The sequence below is a fragment of the Schistocerca cancellata genome, chromosome 2 (assembly GCF_023864275.1).
Source record: "Schistocerca cancellata isolate TAMUIC-IGC-003103 chromosome 2, iqSchCanc2.1, whole genome shotgun sequence".
NCBI classification, from domain to species: Eukaryota; Metazoa; Arthropoda; class Insecta; order Orthoptera; family Acrididae; genus Schistocerca; species Schistocerca cancellata.
The window spans coordinates 234,631,096-234,653,817 of NC_064627.1; the positions used below are offsets into that span (position 1 = coordinate 234,631,096).

Here is a 22,722-nt window from a genome sequence, read left to right on the forward strand (position 1 = left end):
CGACCAATCCACCTGTCATGAAATATGCTATTCAATACCGCTTCAACTGCACGCGAGCTATGTGCCGGACATCCATCATGTTGGAAGTATATCGCCATTCTGTCATGCAGTGAAACATCTTGTAGTAACATCGGTAGAACATTACGTAGGAAATCAGCATACATTGTACCATTTAGATTGCCATCGATAAAATGGGGGCCAATTATCCTTTCTTCCATAACGCCGCACCATACATTAACCCGCCAAGGTCGCTGATGTTCCACTTGTCCCTGCGATCGTGGATTTTCCGTTGCCCAATAGTGCTTATTATGCCGGTTTACGTAACCGCTGTTGGTGAATGACGCTTCGTCGCTAAATAGAACGCGTGCAAAAAATCTGTCATCGTCCCGTAATTTTATTTGTGCCCAGTGGTAGAACTGTACACGATGTTCAAAGTCGTTGCCATGCAATTCCTGGTGCATAGGAATATGGTACGGGTGCAATTGATGTTGATGTAGCATTCTCAACACCGACGTTTCTGAAAATCCCGAATCTCGCGCAATTTGTCTGCTACTGATGTGCGGATTAGCCGCGACAGCAGCTAAAACACCTACTTGGGCATCATCATTTGTTGCAGATCGTGGTTGACGTTTCACATGTAGCTGAACACTCTCTGTTTAAATAATGTAACTATCCGGCGAAGGGTCCGGACACTTGGATGATGTCGTCCAGGATACCGAGCAGCATACATAGCAAACGCCCGTTGGGCATTTTGATCACGATAGCCATACATCAATACGATATCGACCTTTTCTGCAATTGGTAAACGGTCCATTTTAACACGGGTAATGTATGACGAAGCAAATACCGTCCGCTCTGGCGGAATGTTACGTGATACCACGTACTTATACGTTTGTGACTATTACAGCGCCATCTATCACAAAGCGAAAAAAAGTGGTCCAACTAAAACATTCATATTTCTTTACATACTACACGAATATGTAATAAAAAATTGGGGTTCTTATTTTAAAAAACGCAGTTGATATCCGTTTGACCTATGGCAGCGCCATCTGGTTTCCCGCTTCAAGCTAGACGAGTTTCGCTGTTTGCAGTTTTTTCGTTTGATGCTTATTTCGTGAGATATTTGGCCCGGTCACTATCAATGGACCGCCCTGTATACATGTATATACATATTTAAGTGAATCTATAATCAACTCTTATTTAGGTAGAGTTATACTACACTCTTCCGTCCTTAATTTGTCACGACGCGTGGGCTACTCCACTGCAGTTCTGAAGACAAGTCCGAATCATGTCTTAGACGATGAATTCGACGCTTGAGGCACGATCGTGTCGGAGAGTGCAGGGCAGGAGGTGTTCGTTTTCCAGCCGTACAGCTCGGAACGCTGTTTCACCTTTCCTCGCGGTTTGCCACTTGGCTTTGAAGTAGGCCGACTATGGTTGGGGCTTCTTTTATAGCTCTCTCCCTATTCAGGGCGAGCAGAGTGGCTCGTAAATAGGCCCGCGAGAGCAGTAAATGCATTGCTTTAAAGCCAATCCTCAAGCAAAACTGAGGTCACACACTTGCCACCTCCGGTCAGATTTGTGATTAGTATCTTCCAGGCTACACAACCCTGTTCCCGCAGCAACTCCCCAGTTACCGGAAGATTGCTGTCTTGAACTGGCGGCCTGTCATAAGGCAGACATCGGTGCGTGATATCTTTTAGCGTGGGACAGCCGATGATTATCGACAATCGTAGAATTCATCACAAGCTGTGTCCATTGATAGAGGTCTGCCAGGTATACACTGACGGAAAAAAATCGCAACACCAAGACATAAACAAGAGTTAATAAGTGTGTTTCTACACGTGAAAGGCGACATCTAATCAAGTTTCGCGCCAGTAGCATAAAAGTGGCACTAGTAGCGCAACTATGAGGATGCAAATCAGTTTTACTTTAAGTACACATTGTAACGCTCGTGAGCGTTAGTTATCTTTGAGACTGGACGTGGTGAGTTGATATTAATCAAGGATGCCTTTAAGGCGACAAAGACGCCATCATCAACAAATCATTTAGCTTGAACGAGGTAGTGTAAGAGGACTACAACAAGCTGGATGTTACTTCTGCGACGCTGCAGAAATAATTGGTAGAAACGTAGCCACTACACACGACTGCTGGCAGTGATGGTCACAAGAATGTACAGTCGCAAGAAGATGAGCTCCAGACGACCACGTGGTCTTACCGAGAGGGAAGACCATCGTGTTTGGCATATGGCTCTGTCGCATCGTACTGCATCTGCGGCAGCAATCTGAGCAGCAGAGTGATACAATGAACTGTTACAAATCGGTTGCTTCAAAGACAGCTCGGACGACTTGCCAGATGCCTCTTACCGTTTAGTCCACTGACCCCAAACCACCACCACTTGCAACTTCAGTGGTGTCAAGTGAGAGCTCATTGGAGCACAGCATGGGGGTCTGTTGTGTTTTCTGAGGAAAGCTAGTTCTGCTTCAGTATTGGCAGTGTGAGGAGACCTGTTGAGGACCTGCATCCAACTTGTCTGTGCTCGACACACTGGACCTCCACCTGGAGCTACGGTCTGGGGAGCGATTTCGTATGACAGCAGGAGCACTCCCATGATTATCCCACACACTCTTGAATGCAAAAGTCTGGTGATTCGGCCTATTGTGCTGCCATTCATGAACAGCATTCCAGAGAGTGTTTTCCAACAGGACATTGCTCGCCCACATACTGCTGTTGTAACCCAACATGCTGTATAGAATGTCGACATGTTGCCTTGCCTGCTCGGTTACCAGATGTGTCTCCAAGCCAGTAAATATAGGACATCATCGGAGTATTGTCCAACCAAGTGTGACAGGCATGGAACTCCATCCCACAAAGTGACATCTGGTATCTATACAGCACAATGCAGGCTCGTTGGTATGCTTGCGTTCAGCCTACTAGCAATTACACCGGTTATTAATGTACCAGCGTTTCACATCTTCAATGTCGTATCTCACACTTACATTAACCTGTGATCTTGCAACGTTAATCACTTAAATTTGTTACCTCCACAAATGTATTCCCGAAATTTCATTAGTCTACATTAATCATTTTTTTTGTGTTGCTATTTCTCCGTCAGTATATAGTCGCCGGATATCAGCAGTTATAATCATTTCACGGATAAAAATCTGCCACAATAGTAACTAATTTGTAGCGAATATTACAATTTTCATCTATTTGCGTTACATGTGATGAAAGATTGCGATTCCATGAAGTGGCATCGCACCTTGGTCTTAACTGAAAACTGGCAGTCTGTAAGCATTTGTGGAATGTTTGCGAGTGTCATACTCTCTGGAAGTTCATTTCCATCCTTTCCTTTCAGTTACTACCGCTTTGCCTCCACCTGTTGACAGTGTACCGTCGACGCCTCATTTTTCGTGCAGTCAGTAAAGTGTCTAATGGATTACAAACCTGGTAGCTGGTTATCTGAGATGTGCGAATTGAGAAGTTTCTGCCACCTTCAGTTAACACTTCATTGAGAGTGGGTTAATAATACGCAGGGGTGCAAAACTTAAGGACGAAAGTAACTTTCGCATGATGTGTCACTGCTAAGTGACGTAGCGCGATGAAACTCGAACTATCCATAGAAGGAACTGCTGCAATATAGTAAAGAGGCTAACTGAAAGGAATATGTAACGAGACGAATGGAAATGACATTTTTATTTAAGGACAATAATTACACTGAACTAACCGCGATTTATGATGGTACCCTGGATATTAGCCTACAACTGATGGGACGTGATTCTTAATAGGGTTTGTCATCACCACGGACGACAACGCATGCTCTACCATGTGCTCCCACGCTGGCCACGATACTCGTTCGGAGTTCTTGTGGCTGGGCGTTAAATTCCTGCATCATTGCCGTTGACAATTGCTGAAAGGTCGTTGGTACACGTAAACGTGTTGCAGTACGTCTGTCCAATGCATCCCACACCAGATTGATGGTATTTCAGTTGAGGGAACGGGCAGGTCAGTGCATTCGCCAAATATCCTCTGCTTCCAAGAGCTCATCCATCTGCACTGTTCAATGCAGTCGCGCATTGTCAGCCATAACAATGAAGTCAGGGTTGAATGCACCCCTGAAAAGACGAAATTGGGGAAGGAGTACAATCTCACAACGACTTTGACTGGTGACTGTACCGTGTTCAAAGATTTAGAGGTCAGTACACCAATGCAGCATTATGCCTCCTCACACCATAACAAAATGGTTCAAATGGCTCTGAGCACCGTGGGACTTAACTTCTGAGGTCATCAGACCCTAGAACTTAGAACTACTTAAACCTAACTAACCTAAGGACATCACACACATCCATGCCCGAGGCAGGATTCGAACCTCCGACCGTAGCGGTCGCGCGGTTCGAGACTGTAGCACCTAGAACTGCTCGGCCAACACCATAATACCTGGACCATAAAAAACGACCACGTTCGACAATGGTCCTGGGTGCATTACGTTTTCCTGCCTCTCACCGTCTGTAGGTATGTCCAATCATGTCATACCTGATCGTTTTGTAGTCCAGGTGTTATGGTGTAGAGATGCATGATGTTGCATGTGCATACTGATCTCCAAATTTTTGAACATGGTGCACTCAGCAGTCAACTTTACTGTGACACTGTAATGTAGCCCACTATTTGTCTTTTCAGGTGTCCATCCGAGCATTCGTCTGACTTCATTTTCATCTACATCTACGGGGCTTTCAACTTAAATAGTAGCAACTATTTATTTACAGCTCGTAAAAAGTAGATACATGGTTCAAAGTTTTACTGACCTTCAAAGTAGTCACCATAATCGTGTATAGTCCGTGCCAGCGATGTGGAAGTCGTAGGATACTCTTAGCAATGCCAGTTGTGTAGACAGTTCGAGCAATGCGGTCTATTGCCGGACGAATTTGTAGCAGTTCTGAAGCGAATGCCGTGAAGTGTTTCCTTCAGTTTAGAAATCGAGTTGAACTCACGAGGGCTTAAGTCAGGGGAGTGCAGTACGTGGTATAGCATTCAGTGTGGAACCGCACGAGCGCTACGGTCGCAGGTTCGAATCCTGCGTCGGGCATCGATGTTGTGATGTCCTTAGGTTATTTAGGTTTAAGTAGTTCTATGTTCTAGGGGACTGATGACCTCAGAAGTTGAGTCCCCTAGTGCTCAGAGCCATTTGAACCAATTTTTGAACCATTTTTTGTGGTATAGCACTTAGCAGCGCCATCAGTCAAATAAATCAGTAACAGCTTTACTGTACATGCTTGAACATTGTCCTGCAAGACGATGGTCAGGTCCCGCAGAAAGTGACACCACTTTTGTTTCTATGCTGTTCATTTTTGGAACACAACCTACGACCAGCAATATTCTAAAAGAGGACGGACAAGCGTAGTGTAGGCAGTCTCCTTAGTAGATCTGGATTTATGGATGACATTGCACAATGACATCGAACAGCAAACATGGAGGCGCTCTTGGAAGGAGAGGATATACGGTGAATGCACTGGCCTGCCCATTCCCCCCGATTTCAGCCCCCTTAGCACATGTGGGGTGCAGCTAGGGAGACGTATTGTAGCACGCCCGCATGCACCAACAACCATGCAACAGCTGTCAACCATCCTGGTGGAGAGTGGAGCGCCCTACCACAAGAACTCCTTAGCACCTCGTGGCCGGCATGGGAGCACGTTGCAGAACATGCTTTGCTGTCCGTGGTGTTCACAAATACTATTAACAACTGTGTTCCGCCTTTTGTAGGCAAATGTCCAGGGGCCATCACAAATCGAGGTGACTTCAGCGTAATTAATGTCTTTGAAAATGAGTGTCAATTCTGTTCATCTTATTGGGTGTTTGGCCGGCCGCGGTGGTCTAGCGGTTCTAGGCGCTCAGTCCGGAACCGCGCGACTGCTACGGTCGCAGGTTCGAATCCTACCTCGGGCATGGATGTGTGTGATGTCCTTAGGTTAGTTAGGTTTAAGTAGTTCTAAGTTCTAGGGGACTGATGACCACAGATGTTAAGTCCCATAGTGCTCAGAGCCATTTGAACCATTCATTGGGTGTTTCTTTCAGTAACGTTCTGTACGACACTGTTGCACTTCCTTCTATGTGTGGTGCAAGTGTTATCTACGAGGGTCGACTGAAAAGTAATGCCTCCACCTTCCTAACTCTTCAACAGTTGGCAGCATTGATATGCGGCAGATACTGGCTTGTTCCGTAGCCTCTTGTCTACAGCTCAAGTTGGCGGGAAGATTCAGCATTGAACGGTTGTGTTGTTACAGTGTGAAGTATGGAACCCTGCGCAGACGGTCCGTCAATGCGATTTAAGCAACGTGCAGTCATTGAATTCTTGTCAGCAGAAGGTGTCACCCCAAAGGAGATTCATCAGAGAATGAAACGTCAGTCTATGGAATATCGACACAAAGACTCGCCCCAGAAAAAGAAATTCAAAACGCAGCCCTCAGCTGGAAAATTCATGGCCACAATGTTCTGGTACACAGATGGTGTTATCCATGTTGATTTCTTTGATCGTGTAACAACAAGTAAAGTTTGGAAGGTAGGAGACGAGGTACTGGCAGAAGTAAAGCTGTGAGTACCGGGCGTGAGTCGTGCTTCGGTAGCTCAGTTGGTAGAGCACTTGCCCGCGAAAGGCAAAGGTCCCGAGTTCGAGTCTCGGTCGGGCACACAGTTTTAATCTGCCAGGAAGTTTCATATCAGCGCACACTCCGCTGCAGAGTGAAAATCTCATTCTGGAAACATCCCCCAGGCTGTGGCTAAGCCATGTCTCCGCAATATCCTTTCTTTCAGGAGTGCTAGTTCTGCAAGGTTCGCAGGAGAGCTTCTGTAAAGTTTGGAAGGTAGGAGACGAGGTACTGGCAGAAGTAAAGCTGTGAATACCGGGCGTGAGTCGTGCTTCGGTAGCTCAGTTGGTAGAGCACTTGCCCGCGAAAGGCAAAGGTCCCGAGTTCGAGTCTCGGTCGGGCACACAGTTTTAATCTGCCAGGAAGTTTCATATCAGCGCACACTCCGCTGCAGAGTGAAAATCTCATTCTGGAGGTTATATGCTTGTGTTAGGAAAGGTCTTCTCATAAATGAATTGAGACGTGCTGTTCAAAGATGGCGGGCTGCTTGGGGGAGGGGAGGTGATATTGATCACTGTCCTCAAGTTGCCATACATCAGAAAGGCCGAAGAATAAGGATGCTAGGTTTGGTGGTGCATACTTATCCAGTAAAGTTAGCAGAAGTTGGGAAATTTATGCAAGTAAGAGAAGAGAAGATGCTGCCGTTAATGGAAGATAGGTATCAACAAGCGGTAATGAGTGAGGGTGAGCTGAACTGTGACATGTAGAAGTACGTGCATCATGCTGCTCTTCCGGGATAAAACACAGGAATGTCCTTGCCAAAAAGATCTGATCAAACCGAAACCACATTTTAGAAGGCAGTTTACATTGGATATACCCACTGTACAATGATATAGTGGTGATTGCTAGTTGCTATCAGCAAGGGAAACTCATGGGGGCTATACATTTAGAATTGTAAGGTAGTGGACTGTTGATCAACAGGACTATCTGTGATATTTCAGGAGCTTCATCTCGTTTCACAGCTACTGTATGGGGTTACTCTACTAAATGTCACATAGCCACAGCTGTACTGGCCAGGCCAATCTCTAGAGATATCGTCCAAACAAAACCTTGCTTTCCTTAACCACAGCTGTCAATCTAGGGAATTCATTAAGCAGAACGATAGGATAGGGCAGGCGGATCACTGCAGCACAATTATTGCAGCATGATACAGGTATTGTACACAACAGGTAACCGAGACCTTGAGCATCGTCGCAGCTCCTAGCACCATGGCAACTCTGATTTTGCTCTGCCTAGCTCTCATATGTTCATAAAAGGGGCGAATCCAGGTTTCTTTAAATGGGATACCCCGAGTGAGAGATGACAGATTTATTAAATCTGGGTTAAGCACAGTAATTTTCATAGTAGTTAAGAATAGCAGAGTTAGTATTGGGTACTAGTTTCATGGATTAAGCATAGAACTGGGCCAGGGTGAGTCCCCAGGGACTGGGTCTTCTCAAACACAGCAAGAGAAAGCTAACATGAGAATGCCACAGAGCATTGTGTTAACAGACATAGGTTGATAGCTACCAGTATGACATGCTGATCAAAAATACGGACATGCCAGTGGACTGCACAGTGAGGATATTTGAGTAACCACATAGTAAGTGGAGTGATTACCACACCAGGGCAAGTCTCTTGTTAAGGTGTCATGACTAGGCACTGGGTTTTAGTGAAAGAAGTGGGCACTAGAGACATATAAATAAGTCTGGATTTTAAGGCAGGAATCAGTAGCCAATGCTGGAAGCCAACAGTACCACCTCGATGCCATGGCACCGCTGGCCAGTGAGACGACTGGGCTCTACCAGATGCCGCAAAGGGTTCGAGATCGAGCTGTGCCTGTTGTCTGTATTAAGTCCTTCACAGATCGTTGTGTGATCATCCTGCTTTCCATGCATAATGTCACTGACACTGGGTTTCTAGTGGGAATTGGTGCAACAGTGCCAGCCACCAGCCAGCTTCTCTCAGACAACAGAGGGTTGCACATTGCACACAGTAAACTGCACAGGCTGATGCCAGAGCTGCATACAAGGCATAAGGGCCATCTCCCTAGTGGGACACCATTACAGTACAACAAGAAGCATCGCTAACATAAAAGGCCGTGGCCTACAAAGGCTGCCAGATTCAGCAGCATGAAGCACCAGCTCAGCAGCACCAAGCGGAAGTCACCACCCATTCATGAGCCCCAGTCAGAGTCAACAAGGAGAGGAATGCCTACCCCACTACATAATGTATCAAAATCAATAAAAGTTATTTGTAACTGTTAACAGCATTTGTCTTGGGTACCACAGCCTGTCAGCACCACTCACTCATCCCTGAACATGCCCAACACACTATAGAGTGGTCTCATTCTTCATTAGCAATGAAGAATATGACAAGTACTGGATCTAAGTATTGTGGAGCATAGTAGCAGTCAGTCACTTGTTAGATATTCCGTCTTTGCATTAGTTACTTTTTGTGACTGTACCTCAATAGACGCTAATTGTAATTAAAATAATGAAGAAATAAGTAAAGAGACAAATGGCATGACAAATATTTGTTAACGTCAAAATATGATTGTGTAAAACAGATAGTATTTGTTGCAAGAAAACATCTGTGTGGTTTGGGTACATTACGAAGACTTATGAAAAGTTATTGTACTCATGTTAAAACTGTCTCCTATTTTGAGTAATGTAATGGTGACACAGTACAGTCCAAGGAAGTTCTTTAAAAATAGAATGAAATAATGAATATTTAACCGATAAGTTCTCTGTCATAGGTGCTCCATTCTGATTGTGACTCCAAAAATTTTCTGGAAAATAATAAAAGTGGCAGCTACATACGACTTACTTGCTGCTGTTGTTGCTGTTGCTGTCTGGCTTGCATCAACTACAATAGGTAGAAGCACGAGGGGAATAGGATGCACTAGAATCACTGCATCCCTTAAGCTAGAGTTGACGATGTTGTATGTTGATAACATCGCTGAGGTCCATGTAATGGAGGAATTGTCCTCTTGAAGTTCGGTCCAACAGTGCAGCAGTGGCATCACTTTGTGGGGGAGACTGCAGCTGTAGAAGTTGGTCATACCCAAAAAATGGCATTAAGTGTTGGAAGTTCTCTGGAGGAAACACAGTCTGAATCAAGTCACTCTTATTTTGTAAGGGCTGAATGTGGAAGAAGTAACCTAATGTCCCAAAAAGTCCACCTCTTCCTGCACGAGCACATATTTGCCTTTGTTAATTTTCAACATGTAATGTGAATGTCTATCAGAAATAATCTGTAGACGTTTGTCATGTTCCACAGCAGAATTTGAGAGACAACACATCTTCCAGATAAGCAAAACAGAAGGGCTGGCCACAAAGCCCTTCATCAATGAAACACTGCCATGTTCGGCTGCTTTTTTAAGACAAAATGGCATTCTGACATTTCAGAGAAGCCAAAAGGTGTGATCACTGCTGTCTTTAGAGTATCCAGAATCTAGTTATATGCTTTTTGGAAATTGATAATGCTCAACAGCTGAGCACTTCATTATGCAGCTGGAAAATACTGGTGGTGTGGAACAGGATAACTGTTTGGAGTCAGTGGTGAGCCAGAAGGCAATGCAAGATTGGTCTTCAAATTTCACTGGTAGAATGCTGGAAGTACAAGCAGTGCGGAGTAATAAAACTGTTAACAGTGCAAAAAATCCATCTTCTTGCAAATGAGTGTTTGCATTGTTGACATTAGCCAATACATAATTTCTTGTCGTGGTAGGGTGTAGGCATATTACATCACAGCAGTCATTCATGCCTATGCATGACTGCTGTTCTTGTTTGGGTAGTTGCTTTGATGGATACATTTTCCAGCCAGCCATCCAAAGTGGGAATGATACCAACACTGTCTTAAGTACTTTCTGATGTCACAATGAGTGATTCATCCTCTAGCAAGCAATGGGCTACTGGGGCTTACTGGATCTTGCTGAAATTGTCACTGGAGAGTGCTGAAGTCACTAACTCTGTTAGTGAATGCTCCTCCCCTCTAGTGATACCCCCTGTAATAAATTTGTGATGCCATTTCCAGTTTGTGGAGCACAACTTGTGTTATTATTTAACAATATATTATATATTTGATCAGCAGTGGGCAACTGCAATTACAAATTTGAAGTGTGACTGGAAACATAAGCACTTTTGACAACAAGAGGCAACTGATTAACTGACAGTTGTTTCAGTATTTCCTCTAATACTTCAGATTCAGACATTAGTGGCCAGAAATGATGCCAGAATACAAAGGTGATTTGTCAGCAATAATTTCATCTGTCAAGACTTGTTGGATTTGAAGATCTGTCAGTTTACAAACTTGATGAAGCACATTGTCTGTAAGGTGCACATATTTTCACACTTGTAGCATGTTATGCACAATATCAGACAACAACCCCGAAGTGTTGGAGTCTAATGCTCCAATTGTAAGAACAAACTAAAGGTTGTCACAACTGATACCACAGGTGGAAACTGGAAGTTCTAGGAGCTGGAAATATAGGTCTGGTTGTTGTAGCTTGTATGATGGGGCAACAAATTATCCTCATCCTGGCGAATTGTCCGTGAGACACAAGTCACACGAAGTGCCTGGCACTTGTCTGAAATTTATCATTGCTGGTGGAACAGTAGTTACTTCCTCTGAGGTACACAACAGCTGCCCTCAAGAGGTGACATTCACAGCAGCAGGCACAAGATCCTCGCTTCTGATGTGTTTGTCCTCTGACATGGCACTGGTCAGGGTCACTATTTGTGAGAACAACAATTCACAATGAAGTGTGAACAATATTAGTGACACATACTTTATTAATTTACTAACAGAATACAGATGATGAACAATAGAGGATATACATTATGGAACACAGAGAGAAGACAATGGCAGGAAAGCACGGAATGCACCGAAGAACTCATCAACAAGAAATGCAAAGATATTTCACACTTTTGCCTGATCTTAATGTTTGACTAATTGCATCACCATGCAAGTATTGGATTGCTTTGGAAAGTATGTTCATGTGGAATCAAAATAACTGAATATGGAATAAATAATTACCTGACAGAAATTAACAACAGATTTCAATAAATTCGAAAGTAGCTGGATTTTAAAAATTAATTTGATTTCATTCTGAGATTATTTGTATCTTCCAATACAGTTTCCATCCACTTAACTGAAACTTAACTTTTTTGATACACAATGTAGAATAGTGATGGGCAAATGAACACTGAATGGTGGTAAGAGTACTGGAAAGAATTAGTGGATGCTGGGAGTTGAGCTGAGAAATGGACTTAGTGAAAGAAGCTGAACAAAGTATTTGGACATATTAAGGGATGAATTAATAAGTTGAACCACACAAAAATGTTGAAGGATAACATATGTGAAATAAAGACGAGAAATGAAGAAAATAGTAATGCCATATTAAAGGCAAGTGTTTCCATAAATTTCTTGTGAAAATCAGTGAAATGGACAAATATTTTCAAGAATTCAAATTTTTTTTTACAACAAGTTGCATATCAATGTACAAAACTGTTACTGATGATTTCACAATTGTAAAATTTAAATTATAAAAATCTGTAATGTATAACTGATATTTATACTTTTCAAAACTGAATTATATTTAATGGTTTGTGACAGCTTGCAGTTTATTATGTTTTGAGAACACTGTATTTTGTGATTTTTTAAAATTTTTTTTTTTACAGCAGCTCATCCAGTAATGTACTTCCAATATCTATCAGTTTAATCCAGTTTTTTGTGGGGGTGGTGTGGGATTTTCGGAGGGGGAGGGGGGGGGGGGGGGAGGTGATGTAACAGAGCAAAGTGGGAATATTTAAGATATAATAATCATGTGTTTTACTACTTTGTAATTTCTGTAATATACACATCTATAAATAGGTATCACACACAAAACAGTAGCCTCAGGGTTTGGCAGGAAACTTTTATGTCAGGTCTATGTGTTTAACAAATAAGAATTTTTCAGGCCATTTCTAGTATGTATAGCTTACTGATCTGTGTTGTGGGATCTATATCATACTACCAGCAAGCTGATCATCTGTGGTGTATAGTAACAATAAATATGAATGAAATGAGAAAGTAAAATTGACTGTGATACATTGCATCATTTGTAACTGCTTTTATAACTTAATAATCATCAGAGAAATATTAGACTGACGCACATCCATGAGACAGAGAAGGTGTAAAACAGGTCAGTAACATCACACCTTATTAATGACAGCCAATACCAGGAAATTTGCTATTTGATCATTATTATCTGCCTGTTTGCACACTGTTATGATCACTCACATTTTCCCCCAAAGATTTGTCTCTATATCACATGTAGGCTATGAAAACCATGTGGTAGTGATTCAACACAGTACTTCATTAGATACTCTTAACAACATGAATTTGCTGTGTTATCATAAGCTAGGAAGATATCAATTTGACTTGCAGAACAGATCTGTTTATATGACATTTTTATGAGTATTTTTCTGGGCTTTACATTCAGATAGGACAACTGGAATACCATGTTGTCATTAAACTCATTGTTGTGGGTAGTAGTGGTGACAGTTTACGAGAAGACTGTGCGAACATAAACAGCATTGTACTTCTCTTGTAGATGACTCGTGTGAAGTTTGCCCAAAATTTGAAAGGGTAGATGCGGGGGAAGAACGTGAACATCGATAGCATTTTATGTCCACCTCCCCAGCTGAGTGGTCAGTGCTAATGACTGCCATGCAGAGAACCCAGGTTCGATTCCCGGAACTGCAAGAGATTTTTCCATTTATGGAAAGACTGGTGCAGGGTGCACTCAGTCTTATGAGGCCAACTGAAGAGCTGCTCAGCTGATTACTAGTGGTTCCAGCATCAAGGAATCCGACGGCGACAGGGACGGCAGCCTGTTGACCACATGTCTCTCCATACTGCATCTGATGATGCCGGTGGCTGAGGATGACGTGACAGTCAGTAGGCCTGACTGGCCCCTCAGGGACAGAATGCAGAACTTCACTTTTACTTTACAATATATTATTGGATAATTGACAGTTAAGTGTCACCGAAATGGCTGGCAGTAGAGTACAAAAGATTTTGAGTGCGAAATAAAAAATTAGTCATATGAAACCTTTGCAATAAATAGGTGTCTCAGTTGTAGAGAACTGACTAAAATGAAATATGCAGATGAGTTTATCAGCAACACCTATGTACAACTGCAGAAACAGCTACTTAATGAACAATTTTAGTTACTAACATGACTAGTATGAAGTACAAAATGAAAATAAGTTGAATAATCTGAAATCTTAACTACTGTTCATTGAAAACTGTCATGATGTAGTGTGGTCCAGTGAGACAGCATGATGGTATTACAAAAGGACAAATGGCACTAGCCAATCAAGTATGCAGTTTTTTATAGAATAAACAGTCTAATAGCATATCATTTGGAGCATACCATCAAGTAACAAGTGTACTCACTCTAGGTAATTGTAGTTGCCTCTGGCTCTGGCAATACAGCTTCTCATCCTGGTATTATTAATCAGGGAAGTGGTGGGAAACTAACTGAATGATGCAAGTGAGAACATTTTCTGTATTTATTTTGCCTATTATGTCCTAAGACATCTGGTGAGTGTTAATATACAATTTAGGTGATGGTAAAAATGTTAATATTGATAAAAATTAGAAAATAAAACAGCTCTGTCATGCCACAACGTACTTGCAGAGTAACATTTATAATAATGGGAAAATGCTAATCTTCTTTCACCTTTCTGTGACAAATGCTTCCTTCAATCTGAAGGCATCCTAACTCAGTTTTTCACACAAATGGTACCATACACTGAGGTGGCAAAAGAAGTGGGATGCCATCAAATATCCAGCCAGACTTTCTCCCCTGTAGAAATACTGACCCATACCACCTATATAGCCATCCACAAATGTGAAAGTGTTGCTGGTGCCGGATTTTGCACATGAACTGACCTGCTGATTCAATCCCATAAATGTTCAGTGGGATTCATGTTGAGTGTTCTGGATGGCCAAGAATTGTGGCCTGGTGACATGTTTAATAACTTTAAGTCCATGAATGGGTGCAAATGACCTCCAAGTAGCTGAATATATTTACAGTCAATGGTTGGTTCAGTTGGACCAGAGGACCCAGTCCATTCCAAGTAAACACAGCCCACACTGTTATGAAGCCACCGCCAGCTAGCATACTACCTTGTTCACAAGTTAGGTCCACGGCTTTGCGGGGTCTGTGCCACCCTACCACCAGCTGTCACCAACTGAAATTGGGACTCATCAGACCAGGCCACCCTCTTCCAGTAGACTACGGATCCAACAATACAATCACGAGACCAGGAGAGGCACTACAGGCAATATCAGGCTGTTAGCAAAGGCATTTGTGTTGGTCATCTGCTGCTATAGCCCATTAATGCCAAGTTTCACTGCACTGTCCTGACTTTGTAAGTCCCACATTGATTTCTGCAGCTATTTCATGCAGAGGTGATTGTCTGTTAGTACTGACAACTCTACACAAACACCGCTGTTCTCAATTATTAAGTGAAGGCCACTGGCCACTGTGATGCCCATGGTGAGAGGTAAGGGCTGAAATTTGTTATTCTTGACCCTGTGGATCTCAGAATATTTAATTCCTTAAAAATTTCTGAAATGAAATGTCCCATGCGTCTACCTCCAATGACCAATCTGCATTCCAAGTCTGTTAATCCCCATCGTGCAGCAATAATCACGCCATCAACCTTTTCACATGAACGACTGGAGTACAAATGACATATCCACCAGTGCACTATCCTTTTATATGTTGTATAAGCAATACCAAAACCATTTGCATATATGCATATTATTTTCCCATGACTTTTGTCACTTCAGTATACAGAAACATTTAATAGAGGCACGTGGACATTATCATGCTCCTGATGACAGGTGAAACGATGTATGTTTAGTGTGTGTAGTGTGTACATTGTATGCAGATAATATACATATGTCATTTGAGTTTGGATCTACAAGCTTATAAATTTGGTTTCTGATATGAGAAACTTTTAACAAACCATGAATTTTTACATTTTGGGCAATACTTTCCTTTCTTATATGAAAGATCATGCATTTTTCAGTTAATTTTCAGATTATTTCTGTATGATCAGTTGCTTAATTTGTCTCTTCCATTTTTGTTTTGATCAACTAGGAGCATGCAACGACTTCAGTTCCTACTGTTTAGTTTTTGTTTCCTATTTTTTCTTCTCCCCATATCATTCCCATTTCTTTTTCTTCTGCTTTGAAAGCCTTCCAGATTCAATATTTTATTTTTTAAAATGTTATTTCTGTTATTTCAGTTTCTTTGATACTGATTCTTTGTAGTTCTTTTCTTATTTCTGCAATCCACACTACCATCAATTTCCCTTTCAGGAACGTTCATTTCATTAGCCTGTCACTCAGCAGAAGTGTCCTACATTTAATGCTCACTTTTTGATTACTTTTTTCCCACACATTATTGAAGATTTCATCATTTCTCATTTTTCAATCATCTATAGTTTGTATTGGACCCATTGCTTTTCTAACCCATCTTATGTATTTCTATTCTGTCCAGCTTATTGTTCATCATTGAGCATTCACACATATATAAATGAACATTTTGAATACTTTTTTGATGCAACTTCATGATGAGCCTTACATGAAGTACAGTCACTACCTTTGTCATACTGTCATAATGCATAGAGACCACATTTTCCACCAGACTGTAAAATTTCACAATCTTATTTTCACATCAAATACTGAAAAATATAGTAGTGTTACTATGATAAATGAGATGAAGCTCTTCTTTCTTGTGTTAAGTTGAATCTCTCATAAGATTATTACCAGATTTGAGAACAGTATTACTGCATTTGCTCTAAGACTGTTACGCTAATTTTCGAACGTTAGGAACAATTTATGGTTGATACTGTTAGTGGGAGCTCAGATCACATAGTGTTGAAGTGCAGTAGGCATCACTTAGTATCTGCATTGAGTGATAATGCCATGAAACCATCACCGTCAGCACAGATATAACTAAGCTAGCTTATAATGCCTTGACTACAAGCCAGGGAATTGAAACCCCCAAAAAAAGGAATAAATTTTTACACGCAAGCCAATCGACAGGAGAGTGGAGAATGGAAACAGAGCACTGGACGAGGCTCAGGCTTGATCCATGGGCATTGGAAGGATTGTTAGAACTACTGGGTCAGACCTATTGCTGCAGGCTGATAAACACCTGGGTCAGTGGCTCTGCCCATGACACACTTTACACACACCCTCTGTGAGAGTAAAGTGTACTATCCCTTTGCAATAATCACAACAGATTCTCTGTATCCATCTCAATGTCTGCTGGCATATGGATACTAAGCAGCAGCTCTGTAAAACAATTATATTCTTACTTTGTTTAAACAACAGCATAAACTTCAATTGTAGTTCAGTTGTAAGCCATCCTATGCCAGCCCCTTTCACATAATGAATTAAAAGACTTGCCAAATATTATTTGCAAGTTATAAAAGTTTACAAGCAAATAGTACTAGCACAAAATGTAAAATAAATCAGTCAGTGTTTCATGTGCCACTCTGTGTCTTACTTTCCTTTATTGTGCTGTTACAGATCTAGCGTCTTGTTCTTCCAATATATAACTACACCAAATATAGAAGACACTTATATTCCAGAGTTTTGGTTTTGGCATACCAGTCACCCACAGGACAGGAGTAAGAACAAGGGACCTGTGCTCAGTTTTTACAAAAATGTAAGTGATATTTTTGAAACAAAACAAGAGAAACAGTTTTAGCATATATTGTAAAGATACATAATTAATGTAAACATGCAACTTTGTTGCAGGAGCTTATTTTTCTGTTATAAAGCAGCAAGAAAAAATTACACATTTAAATCAATGTAAGTTCAATTATTTAAAAATATAATTCATTCTCTATATTTTCTTCAACATAATGAAACAATTATGGCCTCAAAGGTTTGTCACTGGTCTCTTGCTGATCCATTCTTTTATGGCTGGCAGTTCACATATCTTCTTCTTAAGAGATGCTAGATTTGGATAATCTTTTGTAATATCAAACTGAGCCACACAATTCATGTAATCGCACAGTGCAGCAAAGAAAATGTCTCCCCAAGTCAGCTAAAACAAAAGAGAAAATGAAAATATGTATTAAGTGGTATTTCAGATTTCATATTAATTACAACAGGATTGAAGTGAAGTAAAATGAATATGTCATAATACTATAGCTTTTACTTTTCATAGTAATATCCGTGTCCCAATATTCCAGAAATTTCTTAAACAATTAACAGCTGCATTTCCTTTTAACTTCATTTATACAGAGCTACCCGACATCTAAAAATATTTAAATATAATCCATTATTTCGCAACTAGCATTTGGTATATATGAGGCGTGTTTAGAAAGTCCATGAAAAATCCGAGAGATGGCACCACCAGCATGTATCAAGGTCATATTTAGTTAGTAGCATCTTTGGAAAGAACGCACACCAAGTTTCAGCCATATTGGTCTATTTCTTTGTGTCTGGCATTCATGTGAATCAAGAAAGTTGAGTGATTATCAAAAAATGGACAAAAAAGAATTTTGTGTGGTGATTAAACATTACTCTATGAAAGGCAAAAATCCTCAGGAGACTAAAGAGAAGCTTGATAAACATTATGGTGACTCTGCACCTTAGATTAGAACAGTTTATAAGTGGTTTCAAAATTTTCGGAGAGGCCATGTGGGCACAAGTGATGCTGAACGTTCTAGATTCCCTGTGGAGGTTATAACTGCAGAAATCATTGATAAAATCCATGATATGGTGATGGATGACAGAAGAGTTAAGGTGCGTGAGATTGCTAGTGCTGTGGGCATCTCGAATGAATGGGTACATAACATTTTGCATAAACATTTGGACATGAGAAAGCTATCCACAAGACGGGTTCCGCGATTGCTCACGCTTGACCAAAAACGGAATCATGTGAAGTGTTGCAATAATGGTTTGCAGCTGTTCAGGAAGAATCTGTAGGACTTTAAGCATCGTTTCATCACTGTGGATGAAACATGGATACATTACTACACTCCTGAGACCAAACAACAATCTAAAAAATGGGCTACCAAGGGAGAATATGCACCAAAAAAGTCAAAGACCATTCCTTCAGCTGGAAAGGTTATGGTGACTGTTTTTGGGATTCACAGTCCTCATCGACTATCTGGAAAAGCGTAAAACTATTACACATGCATATTTCTCATTGTTATTGGACCATTTGAAAACCAAGCTGCAAGAAAAACGCCAGCGATTGAACCACAACAAAGTCCTTTTCCATCGTGAAAATGCACCAGCACACACCTCAGCAGTTAAGGTCGCAAAATTAATGGAAATAGGATTCCAACTCTTTCCACATCTCCCCTATTCTCCAGACCCGGCTCCCTCTGACTACTATTTGGTCCCCAATTTGAAGAAATGCCTTGCAGGACAAAGATTTTATTCAAACTAGGAGGTGATTGCAGCGACTAATAGCTATTTTCAGGACTTAGAAAATTCATATTATTCGGAAGGGATCAAAAAACTAGAACAGCATTGGATGAAGTGTAGAAGTCTAAAAGGAGACTATATTGAAAAATAAAAAAGGTTTACCCCAAACATGTAAGTAGTTTTTATTTCTGCACGGACTTTTCAAACACCCCTCGTGTTAACAAACAATGGGCATACATCTTTGCTCGTACTTAGCTAGAACTAAGGTAAAATTTTTGAGCAGTGAAAAGTCTATATGAGCTGCAGTTGGCATGAATATATAAAACTGACAATAGGCATGCATCTTTGTAGGCACTGTACTTAGCTAGAACTAAGTTAATTTCTTTGAGAAATTAAATGTCTATATGAGCTACAATTGGCATGAATAAACTGAACTTAGCAGCTTTATTTCTACAAAATTTGCCACTTACTAGCTGGCACTAGCATCATATTGTATGATTCATACACAATTACTAACAAAAGTACCAATAGGCAATTGAAGACATAAGAAAACTTTTAGGGTTGGGAAAATAAGGGTAAACTTTTAAAAAATACAATTGGGGTTCAGTTAAAGTAAAACTTCTGGAAGTTGAAACATACAGCAGCATAATGGTTGCTCTTTTAATTTGAATTTTAAGAGAATCAGTATTATGAATATGAATAATGTGAAGTACAGAAATGTGTCATAGCAACTTATCACACTACTTTAAAATGTATGAAGACAATCCAAAAATCTTTACATTAACCCTGGAAAATCTAGTGAGATTAAGTATGGTCATATGTAAGATTCTTGAAAGATCTAACATCGAATCAACTGCTAGGATTTTTACATGTAAGTGCCTTACTGCTTAATTTCAGCATGAAAGATGACTGACACAAACACACAGTTCTGCATCCTCATGTATTAAACTTATACCTATATCACAACGAAAACAATCAATTATTGATAAAATTATTTAACTGGATAGATAACAAATCTACTCACTGAGTGGCGGCAGAGCACACACATAAAAGACTGTTGTGATTAGCAAGCTTTTGGAGCCAGTGGCTCCTTTTTCAGGCAGGTGGGTTGAAGGGGACAGAAGAAGGGTGAAGGAAAAGGGTGGAGAGGTATAGGAAAAGGGGTAGATTTTGGGAAAATCACCCAAAACCACAGGTCATGGGAGACTTACCGTACGGGATGAGAAGGAAAGATTGATTGTTGGGGACTGCATCGGATAAGATTTGAAAACCTGAGAGCTTAAAGGTAGAAAACAAGGTAATATGTAAGACAGAGATTACTACTGAAACATCATACACGAGTTAATATGAGTGAGAAGCTAATTGCATAACAGAGGTGGGAGGGGGTGGTGAAAAATAAATGGAAAAGACAAAGAAAAATGTAGGAAATTAAAACGGAGTGGAGCAAAGAGTAGTTACAGTGAAGAAATGCTGAGACGGAAGAAACTAATGTAAATTAAGGTCAGGTGGGTGGCAAGAACCATGGACATGGTGTAGTGCTAGTTCCCACCTGCGGAGTTTTAAGAAACTGTTGTCTGGGGGAAGAATCTACATCTACACCTACATCTACATGGTGTGTGTGGTGAAACAGTCACCGAGGTCACAAATGTCATGTTGTAGAGCATGCTCTGCAACAGGATATTGCAAATTGCCAGTATATATCCTCTACTTATGCCCATTCATTCTAATTGATAAATTGGTGGTAGCTATGCCGATGTAGAAGGCTGAACAGTGTTTACATAACAGCTAGTGTATGTCATGTCGTTTTGCAGGTGACTATCCCTTTGATAGGGCTATTATAGATGGTGGTAGGAGGGTGCATAGAGCAAGTATTGCAGTGGGTACGGTAACATGGATAGGAGCTGTAGGGTAGGGAGATGAGTGCAGAGGGAGCGTAGGGTCTGATAAGAATATTGTGGAGATTGGGAGGGTGACAGAAAGCTATTCTAGGTGCAGTGGGCAAAATCTCAGACAGAATGGATCTCATTTCAGGGCATTATTTTAGGAAATCATGGCCCTGTTGAAGTAGCTGATTAACACATTCCAGACGGGGATAATACTAAGTCACCAATGGTGTGCTCCAAAGCTGTTTTGTGAAGTTATCAGCAGTACCAGGATTGGATGTGATGGCCTGGAAATCTGCTTTTTAACTAGGCTGCTGGGATAATTATGTGCAATGAAGGCTGAGGTGAGAATGGTGGTTTATTGCTGTAAAGAGTCTGCATCCGAACAAATATGTTTGCCTCGGATGCCAAGGCTGTATGGGAGGGAATATTTGACACGGAAAGGATGGTGACTGTCAAAATGTAAGTACTGTTGTTTGTTGGTAGGTTTAATGTGGGCAAAAATGTACAGCTGGCCTTAGGTGAGGATGAGATCAAGATCAAGAGAAGTGTAGAGAGATTAGGAAGAGAACCAATTAAATTTCACATGGTCCTATTGTGGCCTTAATTTACATTGATTTCTTCCATTTCTTCCATCTCAGCTTTTCTTCACTGTAACTATTCTTTGCTTCACACCATTTTAATTTCCTACATCTTTCATTATCTTTTCTGTCTATTTTTCACCACCCCCTCCCACCTCTGTTATGTTCATTGCACTTAGCTTCTCACTCTTATTGACTTGTGCACAATGTTTTCGTAGTAATCTCTGTCTTGCATATAATCCTGTCTTCTACCTTTAAGCTCTCAGGTTTTCAAATCCCATCCAATGCAGTCCCCAACAATCAGTCTTTCCTCTTCATCCCATACGTTAAATCTCCCATGACCCGTGGTTCAGGGTGGCTTTCCCAAAATCTACTCCTTTTCCTAGAACTCTCAAGTCTGTTTCCTTCAGCCTCCTTCCTTCCCCTTCAACCCTTCTGCCTGAAGGAGGAGCCACTGGCTTCGAAAGCTTGTTAATCACAACAGTCTTATGTGCATGTTCTGCTGCCGCTTGGTAAATAGATTTTTTATCTATCCAGTGAAATACTTTTATCTATATCATTTCTCTGAAATATGTTGCATGCAGTTTAAGTAAGAAAATACATACAAAACTGGTTGTTAGCTAAATGAAAACTATTTTCACAAATTACTTTAATAATGAGGCGCAGAAGATAGTTTCACTTATGTGGATCCAAACTGCCTTCTCATTGTATGAACTAACATCTGTGTGATGGGATTATGGATGCATTCAAGTGAATAGCATTCACTTTTTGTTTTTAATAGACACATACATCACCAATTTCTCTTAATACTTCAGTTTGCTTTTAAGCATGAATCCCCAACAAAAGCTTCCTTCACATTGGTGATTACTGTTGCGCAACATTTCTCAACTCCAGCATGAAACATAAAATAGCCAAAATGTAATTATTATAGCGGAATACACATAAGTCTTATCCAGTGACATGAGTGCATTCCATCTGGAAGCTCTATGTTTTTTACCAGTTGTTTTGCATTCAGAAATGTATTGCAGGAGGAGATTGTGAACCCATGCCTAATATAGTCTTTCACACCGAGGCATTGACATACATAGTGGTTGACAATAGCCTTCAGTAGTAACCTCAAATGGAGCTTATTATCTGCATCCATTTTATTCTGTGGTAGCAGGTCCTTAAAAGCAAATTTTA

At 40.9% G+C, this 22,722-nt stretch overlaps 1 protein-coding gene across 2 annotated transcripts in view; it reads right to left on the minus strand.

Moving 5' to 3' along the window:
- Nucleotides 1-17,184: 17,184 nt before the first annotated feature.
- Nucleotides 17,185-22,722, minus strand: part of LOC126161563 (glutathione S-transferase-like) — a 100,904-nt gene continuing 95,366 nt past the window's right edge. For both annotated transcript variants that reach the window (XM_049917503.1, XM_049917504.1), the window contains exon 5: nt 17,185-17,742. In XM_049917503.1, the coding sequence (XP_049773460.1) occupies nt 17,575-17,742 (168 nt within the window). In that variant the 3' untranslated portion in view covers nt 17,185-17,574. The remainder of the gene's footprint in view (nt 17,743-22,722) is intronic.